At 44.1% G+C, this 19,039-nt stretch overlaps 2 protein-coding genes across 2 annotated transcripts; both read right to left on the bottom strand.

Annotated features, from left to right (window-relative positions):
- Positions 1-5,579: 5,579 nt before the first annotated feature.
- LOC311489154 (RNA-binding protein MEX3B) lies at positions 5,580-10,192 on the bottom strand. Its single transcript, XM_084546103.1, has 4 exons — positions 9,660-10,192; positions 8,542-9,118; positions 6,936-7,177; positions 5,580-6,831 (listed from the first exon to the last, which is right to left on the bottom strand). The coding sequence occupies exons 2-4, from the start codon at positions 9,050-9,052 to the stop codon at positions 5,596-5,598; spliced, it is 1,989 nt and encodes a 662-aa protein (XP_084402229.1). The 5' UTR covers positions 9,053-9,118; positions 9,660-10,192; the 3' UTR covers positions 5,580-5,595.
- Positions 10,193-11,457: 1,265 nt separating this feature from the next.
- Positions 11,458-17,559, bottom strand: mbd3a (methyl-CpG binding domain protein 3a). Its single transcript, XM_084547419.1, has 7 exons — positions 17,357-17,559; positions 16,012-16,168; positions 14,813-14,950; positions 14,587-14,677; positions 14,326-14,503; positions 12,297-12,452; positions 11,458-12,169 (listed from the first exon to the last, which is right to left on the bottom strand). The coding sequence occupies exons 1-6, from the start codon at positions 17,368-17,370 to the stop codon at positions 12,302-12,304; spliced, it is 729 nt and encodes a 242-aa protein (XP_084403545.1). The 5' UTR covers positions 17,371-17,559; the 3' UTR covers positions 11,458-12,169; positions 12,297-12,301.
- Between the last annotated feature and the right edge of the window lie 1,480 nt (positions 17,560-19,039).

Raw genomic sequence — 19,039 nt, forward strand, 5'->3', positions numbered from 1 at the left:
ATAAAGAAGACAGATCTCTGATTGTATTGACTGAGCTTTGATCCTTTTTTTTTTTGTTGTTGTTTTATTTCCATCATTTCCAGAGGTGCGATGCTAAATCGGTGGAGCGCTCCTTTAACGCACAGTTACAGTCCTCGTGTGTTGTCATGGTAATCCCAGGGCTCAAGACAAACTCTGACATGTCAGGTTGTAGCTGAAAAAGCAACAAAAAAATAACGATCATCCAGTCTGGGGCTCGTTGGCTGACTGCTTCACATACGTATGGACACATGCAGACACCACCACACACACACACACACACACACACACACACACACACACACACACACATCCACACACAAACCAATGCTCAAGCACAAAAGGGGCACATGTAAGATGACACACATGCATGCATGCACGCCGACACGACTCCGTGGAGACCAATGACGCCCACCCTGTGAATAGAAATCAACTACAAAATGCATGATGGGAAACTTAATTGTGCCAGCACGTGTCTCTTTGATGTGACTCTTCCGTTGACTCGTTTTTACTTTCCAAAGCTATGTGATGATAACTCAGTGTTTTTATTTCTTTCTCCTGTTTTTCAAAAAGGCTTGTGAATACGTCATCTGTAACCAATATGAATGTAGTGTGAACACAGAACTCGCATGAGAGAATTATTTTCTACCGAGGATGTTTCTTAATTTGTTTCTTATCATTATTGATCGTTCTTTAATGAGGATGAAGTGGAACTGGAATGCAGCCTGATTGTGATCTGCTTCCTATTAAAAGGACATTTGTGTCACAACCTAAACGTCTTACTGAGAATCCCATCACTGCTGAATCCCAGAACATGTCTTATTCTTTTACACCTACAGAAAATGTGTCTTTGAAGCAACAAGGCAAAAACAATATTGAATTTTCACCAAGTGTTTCGACACACGCTGTGGACGGAGACAGCCGGGTGTTGTGTTGACACAGATCTTCAGCTGGAACAACCGGCTTCCACTTCAGCGAGCGCTCCGTGACCTCTGACCTCTGCGTGGAGGGGGAGGGGAACACACACATGAGCACATTACGCAAGTTGAACCAGATGTTTTGGTTCCTCCGAGTGTCGAGAAGGTCGTAAAGTCTAACGACAACAAAATATCAGCGGGAGTTTAGGACACGTCGTGTTTATTTTTAAATTCTGGCTGAAAAAATGTTGGAAGCTGCGTGAACGCAATCAGTTCGGTTCTGTGTAAACTACACTCACTCGCCAGTTCATACGCTAGTGAAAACAAATTAATTCTATTATAACGGTCCTTCATGACTGTTATGCTCAGTTTATGTTGAAAGGTCGTAATTCAACTATATGATAATTTTCATGTAGTTTGTGGAACTGTTAAAGTGGACTGAATTAAACACTAAAGTGTTTCTGTTATTTAGCCCAGTGACTAAAATGAAGTTGTCAAAATAATAGAAACGTGCCGGTACAACACAATATAATTCAATAGTTCTACAAACCACAGCTTCCAAAATAGTCACGTTAGTCTCAAGTGTGCACCACCCACAGACGTTCGTAATTAAAACCTAAACTCCGCAGCAATCATTCACAACTGGAGAAGCCACTTAGATAAAACATCTTCAACAAGCCCACATGGGTTCATTTTAGATTTGTTACAACAGTGATACGACTGCCCTAAACATCCAAATATCAAGTTTGCTGGGATGTAAGACAGGAAGGAAGAGCAAATTCTCATTTTTGAGAAGCAGGACTCTTTAAATATTTGCCAGTTTTGGAATTATTAATAAAATATTACCTAATTAAATACTTGTCAATCCAGTATTTTCTTCAGTTTAAACAATAAGTCTAAAAATACCTCACTTTGTTGCCCAACTCAAGTCCCTAACTTAAAAGATATTCCATTTATTCTTTTGACAAACTAATGCATTACCTCTACAGCACTTAAAATATTTAAATTCATTCATTTCCAAGAAAGTTGGGACACCACTCTTCATCTGTGGTCTGGCAGGTGTAGGTGCAGGTGTGTCTCTCTACTGCCCCCGTGTGGTGAAGAAGCTGCACATTTCTCGCCCACCAATAAAGACGCCAGACACGAGCTCTAATTTTACAGTAAAAAAATGAAACCAAAAACAAGACTTTATTAAAGAAGCATAAAAAATAAAACTCTTGATACATTTCTCATAACCGCTAAGTCAGCTCAAATCATATGATTATACAATTTTTCCCGGCTCACGGTTAAAAGGTCCATAAACTTTCAAATAAAATATATTTCAATTTTAAAATTTCTTCAATAATTTTCTCATTTTGTTATAAATTGCTTATATGTAGTACACAGGAAATAAGGAAAATAAAAAAATGGAAAATAAAAATAAATTTGAAGTAATAAAAAGGGTCACATTATTGTCTGGGATATTTAGGTAAGCAAATAAATTGTAAAAAATAAAACGTGTAAAAAGTTTTTTTTTTTTTTTTTTTTTTTAAATCTTAAAAATTATTAGCTAATGCCAGGTGGCTTGAAGACATGCAGATGGTTAACTTACAAATAATGATACATGTTCTTTAGAAACTACACTTATTTTCAATTAAGTCTTTTTGCTTTTGAAAACAAGATCCCGATGATTGTATCCAGGGTATATACACACACAGGTCAGGCCTGAAACCTAGTTTGCCGACGTTTTACATTTTGGTTCTGCATACAAAGAGAATTAAAGCAAAAATAGGAGAGCAGAGGCTTGAGGGGAGTCTGACACCCCCTTTGTGGCGCGGCTCTCTTCGCATCCCCCCCTCTAATCACAAAAAAGGTCAGAGGTCACTGGCTAGCATGCCTCAGGAAACCCTGTTTTCAAACCTTTAGGAAGGAAATGGGGGAGGGGATAAGTTTGGCAAAAAAATAAAATTAAAAAAAGTAAAAATCAGCAGTCAATCTGCAACAAATTTGTACCTTTTAACAATTAAACTACTGTACATTAACCCTAACACTCTCTCAATGGCCAGAAACACACTGGTGCAGCACCAGGAAATTACTGTAGACCCATCTGGCAAATTCAACACATTTTATTCTTTAACACATGGACAGTTTAAAGAAGGGCTTTAAGATTGGCCTCAGCGGACACACACACACACCAGTCGGCTGTTCATTCAGACACATTCGCGGCCCTGCATCTGTTCCGAGTGTGCACGAGAAAAGACGGAGCGCGACGAGGGGGTGGGGGTTAGACGCGGTGGTCCCGCAGCGAGGGACGACAGAGGATGAGAACAGGGTTGTCGGATCTACAGTGCATTGGAGAAGTTAGTCTGAGAACTACATGGCCTCCCACCAACAACGCGTTTTCAGTAGGGAGTTGCACCAAAGCACCATACAGGTCCGTCTCGGGGAAAAAGACGACCGGTTCAGCTCCTGGGTAGGTGGAGTCAGTGCACTGCTGCGCTCAACCAGGACAGAAACTCTTCAGACACCTTAGCGGAGCTACTGCCTTCGTCACCATAGGTAGCAAACAAACAGTCGAAACAGCAAATAACATTAAAACTGACTGGAGCACCAAAGCACAGCAGCAACTGCCCGATTATTACCTCATTTAGAGTTACCCTTCATTGCTAGACATTAAAAACCCGTCCTGATCTGTGACAACGTCCGAGGAGGACCGACACACTGCGGAGCCCTGCACACCAACAGGATGTGAATGTAATGGCCGTGTAGGGACAACAAGGAGAAAAATCATAAGAAGCAAAACATTCTGCAGCTGCTGGGATTTGAACACAACGCGTGTCTGGAAGCCCTGGATGACCTAGCTACTAGCTGCCATAAAGGATACGTTGATTCTTCCTCCTGGGTGAGCCTGAAAAACGTGACCATGTGTCTGTGCAGTCAGAGGAAGCCCTTGAGAATTAGTTGTGGCGTCGTCTTTTTATGTTCAGTTATCATGGCTTGTCTCATTCTATGAGCTGATTCCACGCGTGTTCAAAAGGGCCGCCAACATCACACCGACCGACTCGTACGCAGAGCATTAACACTATAAGAGGCAGTTACTGCAAACTCACACTGGATTCAAATAAAAACAGGACACCACACTTTGCCAGGAGTACAGCGCTATATGGAAACGACAGTGTCATCTGAGAGAGTGCCATACAGCTTTGCTGTGAGAGAGGGGTGGAAGACCAAAACCTAACAAAAACAGTAAGAGCTGTTGCTTTTTTTTTTATTTATATATATATTTTTTTTTTTACGTTTTTACTTTTTAGAGGGGCTGGAGGGGTTTACAGTGCATGAAAAGAAACGGATCGATCGAGCCCCTCGTTATTGTTTCATGTGGGAGGAGCCGCCGTCTCTCCTTATTGGACTAAACATTCTCGTGTGACATCAGAAAAGCCCTGTCTTATCCTGGAGATCAAAATATGTCTGTAAGCCACACACTTGACAGTCAAGAGTCAAAAACTAGTAGAAAACACTAAGTGAGCGGGTCTAAGCGTAACAGACACGAGGTGTGAGAGGAGAAGTGTGGATGGATCAGAGCATCGCCTTCCTTTAAGACTGAGAGTGAAGGGTAGAAAGCAGACCTTCTCACGGTGACGACACAGTGATGATGTGAAGTATGAGTGGGCATTATTCACACACACACACACACACACACACACACACACACACACACACTGAAGAGAGAGATGTAAAGGGATTGTCAGGCAGCCAAACACACAGAGACACATTATTCAGTGTCACTGACGGCATGTTTCTCATTTACTAAAGGATAATTAATGTGAATCAATGCAACAGCCACATTTGTAATGTGGTGCAGACTCATCGGACCGGTTACTGAACTGAACCAAGAGGCATCGTCGTTTGGCTTACTTTCTGATGGCTAAATTTTATGTGGCAACAAGAAACAGGAATTGATCCTCCAGAGAGGTCCCTTGGGTGTATTGTTGATAGGTGCCTGACAACACGCCAACCGCTCCGAGCTAACAGAGAAAGAGGAACCTCGCCGCTTCGCGTCACAAACAACAGCATGAGTGAGAGCGGAGGAGGAAAAAGGGGGGAATTCATCGGAACAGGTTGCGTCCTGTCGAGAACATTAAAATCAGGAGTAGAAAAGTGCAGGCCTCATTGACAGCTTCATCGAAAAATATCTGTTAAGTACAAAAGTGTCAAAAGGAAAAGGCTGTGAGAGAGAAAGCAGGCAGAAATCTGAAGAAGCCAGAATGAAGAAATGTCGAGACAGACCGGCAGCCAGCCGTGTGGCCGCTCCGGGTCAAAATGAAGGCCTGAAGAGAGATAAGACACTAGTTTCCTTCCATAAGTTCACCACCCAGACACTGTCTGAGCGCCAAACGTCTGCAGACCAGTTTCAATTCACTTCACTCTGAAAATAAGTCATTGTCATTATTATTATTGTTATTATTAATCTCGACAGTTATCAGCAATAACATCCTTATAGTATCATCATCTCTATTAATGCATTTAATATGGTCCATCGTGTGTGTGTGTGTGTGTGTTTGTAGGTTATTAGTGTGATTCCTTCCATTGTCTCCGCCACAGCTGGTGCCCTACTCCAGTACCCTTCCGGACCCCCCCACCCTCCCTGTGTTTTGCCCCCCTCGCTCCCTTGCCTGAGGCATTAGGAGAAGATGCGGATGCACTGTGTGGTTGGAGTGTGACAGACGGGGCACTCTGGCTCAGCTGACTGACAGATTTGCCCGGCGCACTCCATGCAGAAAAGGTTGTGGCCACAAGGCACCAGGGCTGCCGTCACCTCGCTCTCGAAACACACAAAGCAGTCCCTGTTGACTCCGGGGCCAACGCCGACCAGACCTGCGACCCCAGGGCCGGAGCCACTTTTCAGCCGGCTCAGCATCCCAGAGCTGAGGCCCACGCCGCTGCCGCCTCCCTCGGAGTCAGTGGGCGAGCCGCCGGGAAGGGAGGAGGCCGAGCAGGAGGAGTAGCCAGTCGACGAACCGCCGGAGCTGGAGCTGGACGCTCCAGAAAAGGAGCCGCCTCCTGAATTTCCAGACTGGAGCCAGGAGAGAGTGCTGAGGGGGTCGCTCTGGGCACGACGAGCCAGTGGGTGATCCAGAGGGCCCACTCCCGTGTCCTGAGGCAGGGTTGGAGACAATCGTGGAGTGATGGCGCCACCACTGAGGCCACTGCTGTTGCGACGCAGAGGCTGCTGCTGCTGCTGCTGCTGCTGGGAGGAGCCGGCCGTCTTATTGCCTGATCCACCGTTGACGAAAGGTGCCCAGATGTTGGAAGCAGTGAACTCGAAGCCCAGTTCCTCTGAGGAAGGCAGCCCTGGGGTAGAGTCGCCCCCAAAAGTGAATCCTCCTCCAGCGCTGCTGGAGCCTGTGCTAAAAGGGCTAGTGGGGCTACCTCCCTCGTTGGCCTTCCGGGTGGTGTTGAAGTTGTCTGAGCTCATCCCGCCATTGTGCGTGTGGTAGGCGACTGAGGAGGACATCTTCCGGTTGGACGAGTGGTGCACGGACATGGGAATAGGAGGAGGAGGTGGGGAGGGCGGAGGAGGAGGGGGAGCAGAATGGTGGTTTGAAGCCCTGGACCACAGAGAGGCCCCCAGCCCTCCGCTCAAGGCGCCCAGGCCTTCTAGACTGACATCAGTGCCGTTGGTGTGGAAGTCATTGTCACCCTGCAGGTCTACAAAGGTTCCCGTCCGCAGAGTGATGTGAGTCTCGATCTCCTCTCTGGCTCTGTCCACGTTCTCTGGCATCCCGGTCACCTCAAACACTGGGTCTTTTTCTCGACTGGGCGTCACGATGTAGGTGTGAGTCTGCTGCTGGATGCGTTTGATCGTAGCTCCCTTAGGTCCAACAACCAACCCGACTACTCTGTAGGGAACTCTCACCTGGGTCAATGATAAGAGAAGATGTTTTAGTCAGAAATGTTATCTTTGCTACTTGCTAGAGTAGAACTAAACATAACCTGACTAAGACACAGGGGTCCCTGTACCTGGATGGTGGTCTGTCCTGGTAGGTGTGGTGGTCCGGGCAGAGAGCCTCCTCCCCCGGGGCCTCCAGCTTTGCAGCGCGATGCCCGGATCATAGAGAAATGCTCAGCCGCAGATACAATTTCACGCTTGGCCATCTCCACGTCCTCCCGGCGCCCTGTCACGATGAACACCGGGTCCTCGCCTCTGACTGGAGTCTTTATGTAGGTGTTTGTTTTGGCGCGCAGGGCCTTGATCTTACAACCTGGAAGATTCAGAAGCACAAAGACGTCACAAATTCACTTCAGATACACCAATCCTACAATTATACAATAATAATTAAATCCACTTAAACCCTCAAGATGCTGCACGCTGCTCCAAGTGCCCTCACATAGCATTAGAATAAATTTTATTAATATATATTTTTGTGTAATATTTATTTTTGTATATGTGTACATAAAAACATGGCATATAAAGCTGGTTACATTATTCTGTTCTGACCGAAACTGTAAATTTATGTAACTGTTTCTAAATACATGGAGATCATAATGATCTGACATGTTTGTCTACTGCTTCATAGTGAATCCTCAACAACAAACAGCTCGTAATCGGGACAGGTCAAAGCTCCAGGTGTTTATTGATGTGCCGTTTACATTTTTTTCCATAATCATAACAACACATCAGTGGAGGCAGTGACGGCAGACGTGCAGGATCTTTGTGGAGGCCATGTGAAGCCCCAACATTAAGTGAAAGCCTGCTGCACTGCCTCTGTCATCTCCTGCTCCACAGCGTGCTCTGCTCCTTTAAATGAGGACGCTTGGTTCTCGGCGACCAATAGGACGCACGGAGCGTGATGTCATTCTGGGAAGCAGAAAGCATGGCTTTTTCAAACAAAGAGAACAATGCCGTAACGCTGCCGCGGCTGCGACGGGGAAACCAGACCCACAACATGAGCATAAATTAAGTCTGGGACTCGGGCGGATAAAAAATAAAGGCGAGAAATGGGTGTAAATGGAGCGCGGCGGCTCTCTGGGCGAGCGGCAGCATCGGCAGACAGAGCTGGGTGCAGGGCGTAACACCGCCCAGTCCCGTGTTTGTGCGCCTGCTGCCCCGTTTCAGCCTAAAAATCTGCTCCGCAAAGCCGCTGATAAACAACAGTAAACGCCGACACGAGTCAGAGGCTCGACCTCTTTACTCAAAGATGCCACTTCTGATCTGGGACGAATAAAATCGGCACCTCTCGCTGTATTTCCTTTGTTTGGTGCAGGCTGCTAGACATGTCCAGACTCCCGACAATCTGCCGCTTTGTCTGACCCTCTCCCTCCCCTCCCCCTCTCTCCCTCCCACTCATCAACCACACTCTCTCTCTCTGTCGAGGCATTGACTATATACTAATAAAAACACCTAAATACAGCAGGTACCCCGTTTTAAGGGAGTATCCGCATTATGCTGCCATTAAAGAGACAAACAGCGGGCGCAGCAGGACCAGAGCACCAGACAGTTAAAGTTCAGGGACCCTCCTCTCACCAGGCAGCCACCCAAACAAAGAACAACTGGGCTGCACGCTGCCCCCAAAACAAGCTCCCCATAAACACCTCATAACTCATTACTCCCAGCAGCATCCCTTACCTTGTCTCCCCACTATCTCGGCCACATGCTCAGAGCTGGGCACGGGCACACATTCAGTCATGTTGACACTTCTTTTCCTGTTGCAGAGGACGGTGCTTTGTTCCCCGTGGAGCATGGAGTGTGAGCCGGCCATGTGGTAGCCGCCCGAGCCGTAGTACTCCGGGGATGGAGAGCAGGACGTCGGCGAGTCCCGGGACCCGCTGGGATGCTCCATCATCTGTAGATCCACGTAGCCCCCTCCACCCACGCCGTTGCAGCCGTCGGAGCCCGGCCCCTGGGTCCCATCCAGAGTGTCCACAAGCCCGCTGCCTCCGTTACCGCCGCCGCCCCCACAGTCCACCTTCTCCAGGGCCATGAGTGACAGCTGGTCCAGGGCAAAGCGGAGCGCCTCTTGGTGGTCCTCTTCCCGGGACTCTTGGTCCGTCTCTCGGGGCAAACCTATCCCGTTGTGCTGGCTGCTGATCACCACGTCGTGGTCCATAATCTCGGGGTGGAATAAAGGGCTAGGCATAGTGTCTCCGTGGATCTCACATCAGACCACGGATGCCTGTTTTGTTGGGAGTGAGCTCACCCTCTGCTGTAAAAACAACAACAAAAAAAATAATAGAAAAACAAGAAAAAAAAGTCAACAATTTGTATTTAATTAAACAAAAACGTGAGTGTGTATGATCAGCGTGGGGACACTGATCACAAAACACCACCAGCATGTATTAATAGTGTGGATCTGAGCGCCTTGCTTTGTCTGTTGTTGCTCCTTGTCTGACAACTGAAACCAGGAGGAGGATTGTTTTGTCGGGATAAAGCATGTCCGCCTTCATTACCACCCAATAAAGTATTTCCCAGCGATTATAACAAGAACCTGTGTGGTGCTGACTTCATACACACCCGGGCGTGTTGATTTAAATAAAAACAGGTAAATAAAGTGAGGAATATAAGGTGTTGTTAGCCTCAACAAGCAAGGCTAACAGGCTAGCTCCACACAGTCGGCACTCAGTCACGTTGCCGACCCCTTTGTTTGGGAGCACCGCGGTTAGCCGCTTAGCTCCGCTCTGACAGTCCCAACTTGTGCCGTGTTTATTTTCAAAAATTAAACAAGAGCGGAAAACACACAAACTTACTTTATTTGGCCTTTTCTCGACGAGCTCCTCTCTTCGCTTGTCGCCTGGTTCTTGAGGGAAAGAAGAAGAAGCAGCCAGCAGGAGGAGGAGGAGGAGGAGGAGGTGGTGGTGGTGGTGGAGGAGGAGGAGAGCTAGCGGGCTAGCTAACTAGCAAGCTAAACGGGGGGGCGTAGGAGAGAAGGAAAAAAAAAAAAACGTTTTAAAATCGAAAAGAGGGTCCGTGTTGTTTTTTTCTACTCAAGTAGAGTCAAAGCATTTTCACGGGAGTGTCAGTGGGTCTTCATTGTCCGCGTCGTCAGGGAAACCGTAGCCGAAACCCAAGGTTAGCGGGTACCTTTTAGTTAAAAAAACAGTGATTCTCGGCTCTCTGCTGCTGCTGCCTGACCCCGGTCGGTCCGCCGCCTTTGTCTCGCCAGGCGCACGCCGCTCCGTCTCCCGCACACGGCACTGACGTCACCCGCGACACAACAATGGGTTCAAAGGCCACATGCAGCAGGAGAGGAGGACAGCGTCAAGCCTCTGACACTGTTATTGTGTCTGTCAGTCTGCAGGACCCCCCCGTCTTATTTCATCCTTTAATGCATGTATTTTTTTTTTTTTTTTTGTGTATCCTGAATTTTAATGGCACAAAATATGTGGTCATGGTTGGGTGTGTTCATCATGGCTACCAATGAGGTGTTTGGGGGGGAGGTCCAACTATGAGTGATGCTTGTGCACCGTCTGCAAGCGTTTGTTTTGTTTTTCTTGGTTATTGAAATATCTCAAATCGTCTAAATGCTCTACACATACCTTATCTTGCGCTACACCCAAACAGAAAGCATTTAAACGACAGGTTGCTATGTTCTTAAATTTATATAATGACAATGCTCATGAGCCTATGTGTGCAATCACTTGCCAGCTCATTAGGGACACCTTAACTAGGTTAAGGTATTCTGGCAGGTAGATGTTGATTCAGCTGTGTTTTCATTTTAGAGGCTGTGGTTTGTAGAAGTATTGAATTCTATTGTGTTGCACTGACACGTCTCTTATTATTTTGACAACCCCATTATATTCAGCAGGCTAGGCTTAATAACAGAAACACATTACCGTGTTTAAATCAAAACAGTCTAGAGGCACCACAAACTACATGCTCCAAAATGATCACACAGTTGAATTACCACCTTTCTCACACCATTTTATCATAAACTGAATATTTCAACAGTCATGAAGCTAAGATTTAGGACTGATCTCTTTAGATGTTCCTCCCATCCATGGCTATTAAGATTCCTTGCAGGCTTTCAGTGCAGGCATCTTAACATTTAGTTTTAAAAACAGGGCAGGGTGCATGTTCTCCCTGTGCCTGCGTGGGTTCTCTCCGGCTTCCTCCCATCATCCAGAGACATGCTCATTAGGTTCACTGGTGATTCTAAATTAGGTAGGTGTGCATGTGAGTGTGAATGGTTGTCTGTCTCTCTGTGTTAGCCCTGAGATAGACTGGGGACCTGTGCCGGGTGTACCCCACCTCTCGTCTGATGACAACTGGGATAGGCTCCAGCCCCCCCATGACCCTTCACAGGACAAGCGGTTACAGAAGATGAATGAATGAATGAATGAAACTGGACAGGGTCATTTTGGTTTGACAAGTGTTTAGCTGTTTATATTCCCTTAATCTAGAAGACTATTAATTTTGACTCGCATACTGTAGGATCTCCTTACAGCCAGCGTATATATAATAGGAACAATAACTTTGACTATGAACTCTATCAATGTACATGTTTGTAAAAAAATGAAAGAATAAAGGCACACGCAACACCATGAATCACAAAAAGAGCTGCATTTATTTGACGATGGTACACAAACAAGAATCTTGTAATGAGGTACGGTACATCAGCATTGTATTTTTTGTGTTTCTCTCCAATGTAGTTGGTAAAACAATAACGACAATTCTTTTGTCAATTTAAACACAATGACTTCAAAACCATGTAAACTCAAGTTACTGTAAGAAGAAATATGAAACTGTAAAACCATAACTCGTTCAGTAATTTACAGCCACAGGAGTGCTGTGTGAGTGTAAAAAAAAAAAAAAATACTGCAAATTACTACGTTTCCAAACATATAACACACCAACTACTGTGTCAGTAAAATATAAAACAACAGGTTCTGATACAACAATTCAAAATGAACGCACTCCGCAACACCAACTTATACATTATAACACACGTCATTCACATACACAAGGTTTGAGTTTTCAACATTGAGCTTAACCAGCTGTTAACTAAATGTAACACTGCATTGTATGGAGCACCATCCACAGCTGTCAGACATTAGTCGAGGTAAAAATGAGAATGGAAACTCAAAGCACCCTTTCAGGATTACACATGTAAAAAAATAAAGACTACTGTCTTTGTTTAGGTTAACAAATTTTGCAGAGTATCTGCATTTAAAGTCTGTTCGAGTGTATACAAATCTTCATGGAGTCATTTAATTGAATATTTGAAAGATTTTACAGACAAACTTCATGTCAAGCGAGCCTGTGGGAGAGACGATAAAGAGATGACTGTGACATAATAAACTGAAGTACATTTATAATCCAGTAACTAATGATTTTGTGAGGAAAGCAAACAGAAGTTCATCTATACTTGAATCACTTCAGTGTACCTTGGCTATGATTGCTCCTCGTCCACCTGCTCGACCTTCTCCTCTACTTTGTCGGCCGCTGCGCCTGCAGCCGAGTCCTCTATGTGAGCCAGCATGTCGGCCATAAGAGCTTCCTCAAGCCGCCTCCTCACATTCTGCACCAGGTCCTCCTGCTTCCTAAGGGGCACAAAGGGAGAAACACTATAACTAATGGTATGACGTCTTTTGTCGCTTGACTGTTGCTTTTTCTTAATCATCTTCACGCGGAGAAACACAAAGTCATGTCTTCTGATGGCCACAGATACTTCAAGCAATTAAAAGTCAGGTCAAAGTCTACTTTATTGTAACTTCTGCCATATGTGCAGCACATACAGAGGATTGAAATCGTAGTAAGACACGTGGTGCAACAAGTTAAACATTAAACTAGAAATATCTCAGATAAAAAAGAAGTCAATAAATAAATAAATATAACAACTAAGGAACATAACAGGTTGAAGTGAGTCCAGTGTTGCATAAAGTGACTGCTGACTGCTGAGTTTGATCAACCACAGAACTTGAAGCCATTTCACAATCAGTACAAATGACAACTTTATATACACCGACCAAGCGTAACATTATGAGCACCTTCCTAATATTGTAGGTCTCCCTTGTGCCTTTAAAACAGTTGTGACTCATCAGAGAATGGACATGGGCCTTCTGAGGGTGTCCTGTGGTGTATCTCAACAGAATGTTGTTAGTGGGGGCCTTTGGGTCCTATGGGTTGAGGTTTAAAGAACCCTGCACAATGTTTTGAGGGCCAAAGCACTATTGTTTTGGGAAATGACCTGTACTCATTTGGTTCGATCAGGCACTGTTATGGTCCTTTAACAGATTCAAGAACATCATAAGACATCGTCAATACATCCATGTGCACGACCAAGGAGCTGTGTACATAGTCCACATAACATTTTGCTGTTTATGCAGAAAACTGTGATCTGAGCCGTCTCCTTAGACTTTAAACTCTGGTCTTGCGCAGTTCTGTGTCTGAAGGCTTGCAGTTTAGACAGTGATGGAGGACTGAAGCTGCTGTGCTGCTTCCTTTATGTGGCCAGTGTTGAATAAAAAGACATAACAGTTCACTCTGGACCACTGTCTTCTGAGAATAAAAAGCCCAGGAGCTATTCAAGTTAACTGCACATTAACAGTTTGGTGTCCCTTCTTCTTTTTATATACTATATATGGAAATGTTTTCTCAAATTCTGTGTAGTCTTATTCAATTACACAAAACTTACAGACCGCTTTAGTATGACCCACAAGATTTCGCAAGAGATTTTTTTTTTTGGTGTGTGTGTGGGTGTGTGTGTGTGTATGTGTAAGAGCCTGTGTTTTTTTTTTTTTTTTTTTAATCAGTCCATCATTAAATAACTGTAATGAAGCTAATATTGCATTTAGCGAAAATTAGCAGCAGTCTTTGCAGTGGCATTATATGGACAAATGTATGTAAGATTAAATAAAGTATTAGCGTACTGAATTGTCTTAACTAGTCTTTTCCTCCAGGTTTTGACCAACTCTCTCAAAATAATTTTAAATCTCTATGGTCTAAGAAAATCAAGGGCACAAATACTGGATTTTAAACGGTGGCAGTACCTGTGAACACAAATAGCTTCACATGCTACGAGTTGTCTGAGACGTTTTCTCCGTCAGGTTAAATTCAGTACAGAACAGGCGAGCGACTGGTGTGTGTGTGTAGTGGGCTTGGGTGGAGGCGGCTTTGGGGAGGGGAAGGCGGGAGGGAGGGGAGGGATGTGTTCGGGAGCAATAGGAAAAACACAACGCAAGCCTAACGTTGTTTGAGACGTGTAAACATATTTCTGATTCCTTATGAGACCATGGAGGAGTAAATTAGACCCTTGCGGGCCGCCATGGTATTAACATTGTATGGGAAACCCTTACATGCATGCACCACGCTCAACTTAAGAGCTGATTCACACCTTTAATGGCTAGTAAGAGACAAACGTATCTCTGATACTACAGCGTCAGCGACAAAGCTACAGAGGTGTAACTATCTTACCTGATGTCGTCATCGGTCACCACGAAGGCTTTGCAGAGAGGCTGTGTCGTGTTGAGCCAGACTCCAGGGTTTTTCTCCACCGCAGCAGTAAGCTGTCCGGTGATGGGTGCAGGGCTGGTGTGAAGGGCGCTGGCGATCGCAGACAGCAGCGTTTTGTCTGAACACACAGGCCCAACACCTGATGAGAGACAATAAGGGCACCACGGGTCAGCTCGTGTAGAAAATCCTTTACTTGAACTATAGATGGTAGACATGTTTTACCCTGTAAGCCTTTGGGAAGATCCATAGTTTTCACCAGTTCCTCTGCTATATCAAATGCATTTAATCCGCTCAACTTCCTCTCCCAGAACAACTAACAAGAGAAGCAAAACAAAGAAGGGGAAGATTCTTGTTAATTTTTTTTTGGGCACAATTTCCCCAAACTGAACATGTGATATATCTTTATATTGCTCAAATGCTAAATATTTTACTGATGATGCTGGCTTACTTGTTTTGGTTGGTCCACAGCCTTCTGAGGGTCCGTCTTCACCTTGTTGTTGGGATGATTTGTCACCTTGGTGACTGGCTGCTTGAAGATGGATGCCGTCTGTCGAACTGGTAGTGTTGTATTCAAGTCAGGCTTGGCCTTTAGGAGAGACAACATCATGAGTGATTGGGCAAAATCATAACCACCCTTTCATCAGTTTTCTACAGTGTGTGAATGTGTGAATGGGGGACATAATAATGAAGTGGATTATTAATAGAAGAATAGTTAGAAGAACAGAAGAATCGTCTCTTTAAGTTTAACGACAGAGAGAAAAGGCTGTAATGATGCCAATTTTGCTCCGCACTGACTACTCCTTGTCGTAAAGTCTTTGGTCAATCATAAAAAAGTGTCTGCGGGGGAGGTTTATGAGTCAATGAGGCAAGAATGAGGTCGATGACAACTCTGAAATATCTACTACACTCAAATTTTAAGACATAACATCATCTGTTTACAATCACCTAGGAAATTATATTACTGTTCAAATTCAAACTAAACTAGCGTTAAGAATCTAAATGTATTACTAATCACAGTAAACTTTTACTATGTAGGTCAAAGTGAATGAACAAACGAGTGATTCAGACTGTTTGCATAACACACGTTGCCAAGGCGATTCATTAGTCGTAGTTTTATGGCAAATGCCGCGCGGCTGCTGGATATCTCATGATATTTTAATGGTTAATGCTGGAGGGCATGTCAGAAACTATGTGTAGCACACAATGTGGAAGAAGGTCACACAGTGTGATGAGACCCAGTCTGAGTTTTTGGTCCATTTAATTAAACTAACTGCATTGGGTTCAAAACAAGGGCTTGAGTGTGTGGCTAAGGCCGTCCAGAACTTAATTAATCAAGAATATTTGGCAGATCTTCATGAATTTAACAGAGCTTCAGCAGGTTTATAGGGAAGACTATGAACAAAATTCAGTGTCTACGTATAAAGCAAATTCAGATCAAAGACACGAGACTGAAATTAATCTTCCCTTCAACATTAAAACCTCAAAAGGTCTAATTAAATGGCAGATTAATGAATAAATCTAAGTGAGACGAATATCTCTTACATGCATCGCAGATAAATTAATTTTACCGTGTCCTGAAATCACTGAAAGAGCAACATATTAATTCTCTTCAAGCACCACACAAAAAAAACAAAAAAACAATCTTACCCTGATGTGATGGTTGTTGTCGTAGAGATTCTTGTGCCTGCTGCGCTGCACGTTGTTCAGGAGTGAGCGTCCAGCCCGTGAGTGGCTTGCATTCACATCAGTGTGGAGGCTGCTGCGGAATATCTGGGGCTTGCTGAGGATACGCTTAACAGGCAGACTGGAGAGGACGACACAAAAAACTCATCAGTGGAGGCATTAAATTACAAACATTAAATTAAATTACAAACAGAGAACAAATAAAACTCTTTACGTGACAATGTTGTGCTTAGATATAGCTATAGTCACCTAACTAGATAGATAGATAGATAGTTTCTTTATTAATCCCAAACTGGGAAATTTCTGTAGGATAATCTTTGCTGATCTCACAGCAGGGAATAGTATAGAAACACAAAATCAGTAGAAATTGCAGTAGCAAGGACATGCCGGTGTGCTTGGTCACTAACTTCAACATAAATGCCAGGACCCAGGTTTACCAGAGGAACACGGCATAGCAATGAGATCAACTGTCACGTTACCTGTTGGTGGTTTTAATGTTGTGGCTGATCTGTGTATGTGGACAGTTCTCAGTGGCCAAGCTGACACTGTTGCACGGTATACCAACACACATTCATTTAATGAATAAAATAAAAGGTAAGCTGTCCCTTCCCAATAAGACGTCAGTCACAATCAGTCTTTATTGACGTGATCAGTCTCTGATAGATTTATTACGTATCCGTGCTGGGCCAGTTCCATTAAGTGTCACAGTAAGACACACCTGTGAACCAACACACACACACACACACATGCTTGACTTCACCTAAGTGGAACGCAGCCATCATTAACGCACCTATGATTTTCGTGGGGTCAAAATGTCTGACGTAAATACAGCTCTAAATCTAATTAACAGGCTCCTACTCGAGCCTGCCAGAAAGTATGTGGATTTAAGTGACTTGTAAGAATAGAAATGAGTGGTGGGTTGAATGTGAGCGAACATATTCTCCGTCTTTTAGTCCAGGAAACGTGTAAGCGGGGGGTTTCATAGGTGTATGCGGAGCGGCCCAGCGCACCTCAAGTCAAGCGTGTGTAAACAATGAAAGTTAGCTAGCTAATCAAGCTAGCAGCGACACCGGGACGTCACCGTCCCACAAACTACCGTACAAACGATTAGTTCTCATGGCTGCGAGTTCCCAAACGTAATGAAATCAAAGCAATACAAACAATTTGTTTAGCCACGGCGGCAGCATTGTAACTAAACGTCCTGTTCATTTGCTAATGAGTGTTTCCTAACTGCAAATCGCATGTATGCATGCGTGCATTTCCTCATCATTACAACAACTCCTTCCGCCACACATTTAAAAAGTCCCACCTCTTTCTTTCCATGGTCCCGGTTGCCTCGACCTGCTCGCCGGTGGTTCTGGCTCATAAAAGACGATAAGCCAGCAGCTACCTGTTTATTATTGCAGTCATGAATTTTCAGTCCGATTAGCTGTCGATGCCCAATGTCTGTCTGTCTGTCTGTCTCACTGTCAGGACCTTTACGACTGTAGATCACTCCGCCCCCAGCCTCGTAACATTAATGAGCACTGTAATCCATGCGCCGCGCTCCGGGAAACTAGTCCGAGAAGTAGTATTTCCATTTTGTTCTGATAAACTGACCAGTACCGGTACTTTTAAAACTTTATTCATCTACCTCGAAAGGTGACTTCTGGCATGATAAACATGATTTAATTAAACTTATTATATAAACTGCGTAAAAGTAGATTACTGTAGTTTGGAGCAGCTACATTAAATTGATGCTTTAACTTTCGTGTATCATTTATTCATGACAGCTTCAAAGCAGCATTAAGCACAAAAAGTACTTGAGATAATTTATAGATATTCATTCAGTTTTTCTGCATTAAGCCATGCACTTTTTATATAACTTTCCCCCAGTATTAATACTGCTAACAGAGTCACTGCATTACTACTCTTCACAGGTTTGTGGTAATCCCATAATGCTGTGGTAACATTTACTTGGTATAATATGATGAACACAAGTCAAAGAAGAATCCTCACCATTTAAAATCAAGTCATGCTCAGACTTTCCACTTTATTTAACCATTCAGGCATTTGTTTTCATCAGTGTCTGCTGCCTGTATTTTTAATTATGGGATAGATGCACTACTATCAAATAACTATGTCCATTGTGATTCTGATGCAAGCTGGAGCCATATTCCCACTGATTCAGGCTCAAGAGACTTTAATCTGATTTGAGGAGGCTGACAATATTTAAACCACTGCAAGAAAAACAATTACACAGGACCATGATACATCTCACATACTTTACTTCTCCTCTTCGGAACAGAATCAAGAATCAGGTTTGACCCACGGAACAGATGATTACAATAAATACATGTCCTCTAAATAAGCAGGAAAGGAAAAGAAATGTACATTTATGATCCGTTTTCTTTTTCTTCCATTCTCACTGGGAGAGGAACGTTGAAATGCCGAACCCCGGTACATTTCAGTGGATGTTGGTGGCGAACAGTTCAATGTTGACTGAGCTGCTGGGTCAAGATGTTGAGGTCCAGTTTCCCCGTCATGCAGTTGGAGCGTGGTGCAAGGTACTGGCTGCAGCAGTCCACATTCATCATGTAGGTCTTTGTGTGAAAGAAAAAAAAAAAACAAGACAGGGCCGACCTGGAAGATAAAAAGTTGTTTTAAGATTAAGCACCATTCAAATTCAACCAAGACTCTGTGTGGCCTTATTCACGTATATGTATAGGTATAAACAAAATACTTTCAGAGGTCAAAGCTTTTTCAGGTTGACTCATTACAGGATGCTACATATAGTCTTAAAATAGGTCACTGTCCTTGATTCTGGTCTCACGGCACCTCTAAACTGTCTAGTCTCTGATTTTTTACCATTTCCACAGTATGCCTACAGCATGCACATACTGTATATGAATACAAAGCATGACATACTTGTTTCATTAGTGTTGTGCTGAGGTGAACTCTTAAAATCATTAAAACTTTCAACTCAGTAATCCCTTTTTAGAAAAGCTAATAA

Source organism: Chelon labrosus (assembly GCF_963514085.1).
Source record: "Chelon labrosus genome assembly, chromosome: 6".
Classification (NCBI taxonomy): Eukaryota; Metazoa; Chordata; class Actinopteri; order Mugiliformes; family Mugilidae; genus Chelon; species Chelon labrosus.

Excerpts from the sequence above, each read along its gene's own strand:
- LOC311489154 (XM_084546103.1), bottom strand. The coding sequence starts at position 9,052 with ATGCCTAGCCCTTTATTCCACCCCGAGATTATGGACCACGACGTGGTG. Across the intron at positions 7,178-8,541 it reads CGAGATAGTGGGGAGACAAG|GTTGTAAGATCAAGGCCCTG; the intron begins GTAAGGGATGCT and ends TGAATCTTCCAG. Across the intron at positions 6,832-6,935 it reads CAGGACAGACCACCATCCAG|GTGAGAGTTCCCTACAGAGT; the intron begins GTACAGGGACCC and ends TCATTGACCCAG.
- mbd3a (XM_084547419.1), bottom strand. Across the intron at positions 14,951-16,011 it reads ACAACAACCATCACATCAGG|GCCAAGCCTGACTTGAATAC; the intron begins GTAAGATTGTTT and ends TCTCTCCTAAAG. Across the intron at positions 14,504-14,586 it reads TCTTCCCAAAGGCTTACAGG|GTGTTGGGCCTGTGTGTTCA; the intron begins GTAAAACATGTC and ends GTCTCTCATCAG.